The sequence below is a fragment of the Xiphias gladius genome, unplaced genomic scaffold (genome assembly GCF_016859285.1).
Source record: "Xiphias gladius isolate SHS-SW01 ecotype Sanya breed wild unplaced genomic scaffold, ASM1685928v1 HiC_scaffold_905, whole genome shotgun sequence".
Lineage (NCBI taxonomy): Eukaryota > Metazoa > Chordata > Actinopteri > Istiophoriformes > Xiphiidae > Xiphias > Xiphias gladius.
The window spans coordinates 1-3000 of NW_024402635.1; the positions used below are offsets into that span (position 1 = coordinate 1).

General features: G+C 41.4%; 1 protein-coding gene across 1 annotated transcript; it reads left to right on the forward strand.

Annotated features, from left to right (window-relative positions):
• Positions 1 to 45: 45 nt before the first annotated feature.
• On the forward strand, positions 46 to 2994 carry LOC120787958 (cryptochrome-1-like; the record flags this gene model as incomplete). Its single annotated transcript, XM_040123434.1, has 4 exons — positions 46 to 201; positions 2051 to 2236; positions 2433 to 2584; positions 2790 to 2994. Coding segments are annotated over 4 exons (699 nt in total), but the record flags the coding sequence as incomplete, so codon positions are not given.
• Between the last annotated feature and the right edge of the window lie 6 nt (positions 2995 to 3000).

Sequence of the window (3000 nt, forward strand, 5' to 3'; positions counted from 1 at the left end):
ACAACTTTTTAATAGCAATCCTCTTTTCACTCCTCTGTTGTTCTTTTCTTCTTTCTCTCTTGTGCTCTCCATCAGCTCCGTAAGCGCTGCAGCCCTCCTCTGTCCCTGTTTGGCCAGTTGTTATGGAGGGAATTCTTCTACACAGCTGCCACCAACAACCCAAACTTTGACCGCATGGAGGGAAACCCCATCTGTGTCCAGGTGGGCCTTTGCACCACTCTATTCAAAATAAGAGGCTCACACTTAATGAAAGGAAAACTTATGTATGACTATTATTTTAGGTCATACAGATGTCAGTGTTCTGGCCTGTGGATATGAGGCCAGCTGCTGTCTTATATATCTGTGAGTTAGATGTTAAAATAGACATTTTATATAAAGGGCAACAACTTGTCAAGGATGGTGGTGCGTCTGCATTGACCTGTATTGTAATGGATGAATTGGCATTCAGATTTCAAAGTGGTTTCAGACTTTAAACATGGTTCGAGACTGTGGTGAGCTTCACCTTTAAGGACACACCCCCTACATCACACACAGACCAAATCACACAACCTTCTTGCTTTCTATTGTATTTTGTGTGTACTGGTAGTTTAAGGGGTTGGTACCTGTATCAGTTCCTTTGAAGGGTTTTGCGGACTGTAGACTAAAAATTATATTGTGTCAGACTGATACTCTGAATGGCACAGTGACTGCTACAAGACACATACTGTACTTTTACAAGGGGAATATGTTGAGCCTTAATATGACAATAAAGGCCAAAAATCCCATGCTCTTACAATATGACAAGAGTATTAAGACTGCGCTGATATTTTAACCTCCCAGCGCTGATGTTTGCTAATAACACCTGGCCCCCAACCCTTCCCGACCCCTTCATATCACCTTCCTACCCCCTTCCATAGTTCCTGTGTCTCAGACACAGAGAGCATTTCCAGCAGCAGTTTTCAGGAACTCATCTCGCTCTGACCACGGACTGTTTGCCCCTCTGCTCTCTGGGAGCCAATATAAGAGCATCAAAGCCAACACCTTAAGGATGTGCAATAGCTTCTTCCCAAAGAGTCTTACGCAGCTGAATACTTATCTCAAAGAAATAACATCAACTTGAATACACAGTTTACAACAGGAGACATTTACAGGCCATGTGTGCTGCATCCAACCATGTTTCTAATGCACTTTTTAAAACCTTGGCACTCAGGTTATTTTAACTTGAACATTTGGTTTTTACCATGAACCTTTTTACTTGAATGTTATTTTGTTAATGTCATGTTACTTTCTCAACACCATCGTCCCATGAGGTACGTGTTTTTCATTCGGCTGTGTGTCTTATATATGTGGCTAGCATGTCAAATAAATCTGAACCTGACCAATTTTCAGTGGCCATGGTATAATAAATGTTAACCATAGGTCATAAAATAACCACATTTAGTTTTATAGATTACTATGTACTGACTGTTTCTTGTTTAAATATCACAGCGTATCCAGCCATCTTATCTTTTTAGCTTTTTCTCATCTTCAAAAAAATCTAACACTCAGGTGTTACAGTGTTACATACAGTACACACACAAGTGTGTTATCTTTAAAAGAACATTGTTTTTCAGTCAGGCCAAAAGAGCTTAGCCAGCTGTCTGTAAACACTACTTTTACAGTTAGTCTTCGCTACACGTTAATATTGTTACATTTCCTCTACCTTGTAAATGTACACTAATGCCATTTAGACATGGACCCTAAGCAAAGTGTAAATAACTTTCACACCAATAGACCACAGGACACTAAGACTTCCCTCTCAAGCCTATTATAAACAATGGTTGCTATGATAATAATGGTAGTCATGAATTGATAAAAGAAAACTGAAGCAGAAGTGTGGAATTCAATTACTGATTATCGAAATTGTTTAAGTGACAGCTGTAATAAAATCAGTGAAGTGTACCAACCTGCTCTAGCGCCCACAACATATACATGTAACTGCTGATTGTTTTAAGATAAAAATAAACAGGGTAGAGATAAAAACAATGTTCTCTCTACAGGATTTGTGTCATCCTCTTTCTTTTGTCTCCAGATCCCATGGGACCAGAATCCAGAGGCATTGGCCAAGTGGGCTGAGGGTCGTACTGGTTTTCCCTGGATTGACGCCATCATGACCCAGCTAAGACATGAGGGCTGGATCCACCACTTGGCCCGACATGCTGTGGCCTGTTTCCTCACCAGGGGAGACCTGTGGATCAGCTGGGAGAGTGGTATGAAGGTATGACAGACCAGTTTTTAATTTAGCAGTCTCAAACACAAACCTGGTGTCTGACAGGTGGAGAACATGTAAACCTAGTTTGCTTTTAAGCCGTCTAGTTTAGAAACTTCACTGACTCTTTGTGCCAAGCTCACTGTAGGACAAATTGATAGCATACATCATGTAGTAAGTGTTGTGTATCTGTGTGTTCTTGCAGGTGTTTGAGGAGCTGCTACTGGATGCTGACTGGAGTGTAAATGCTGGTAGCTGGATGTGGCTGTCCTGCAGTGCCTTCTTCCAGCAGTTCTTCCACTGCTACTGCCCTGTCGGCTTTGGAAGGAGAACTGACCCATCAGGAGACTACATCAGGTAGACTTTATACAGCTACTCCCACAGTATCTCCTACTATATCACTTAATATCATTTTACACATTAAATCTCTGCAGACTCTATTTGTTTTGTTTCCTCCATGTTAAAGCTGTTTGGTCAGCTGTAAAGTGACTGGATATGATTTTAAATGCCAGCAGCAAATAGGATAAAAGTTGAAATTATATTCTTTTTAAATTTCCTGCAGGCGTTACATCCCCATCTTAAAGGATTATCCGAACAGGTACATCTATGAGCCATGGAACGCCCCAGAGCCGGTCCAGAAGGCAGCCAACTGTGTGGTGGGAGTAGATTATCCTAAACCTATGATCAACCATGCAGAGGGCAGCAGGCTCAACATTGAGAGGATGAAACAAGTTTACCAGCAACTCTCCCATTACAGAGGACTCAGTAAGTCT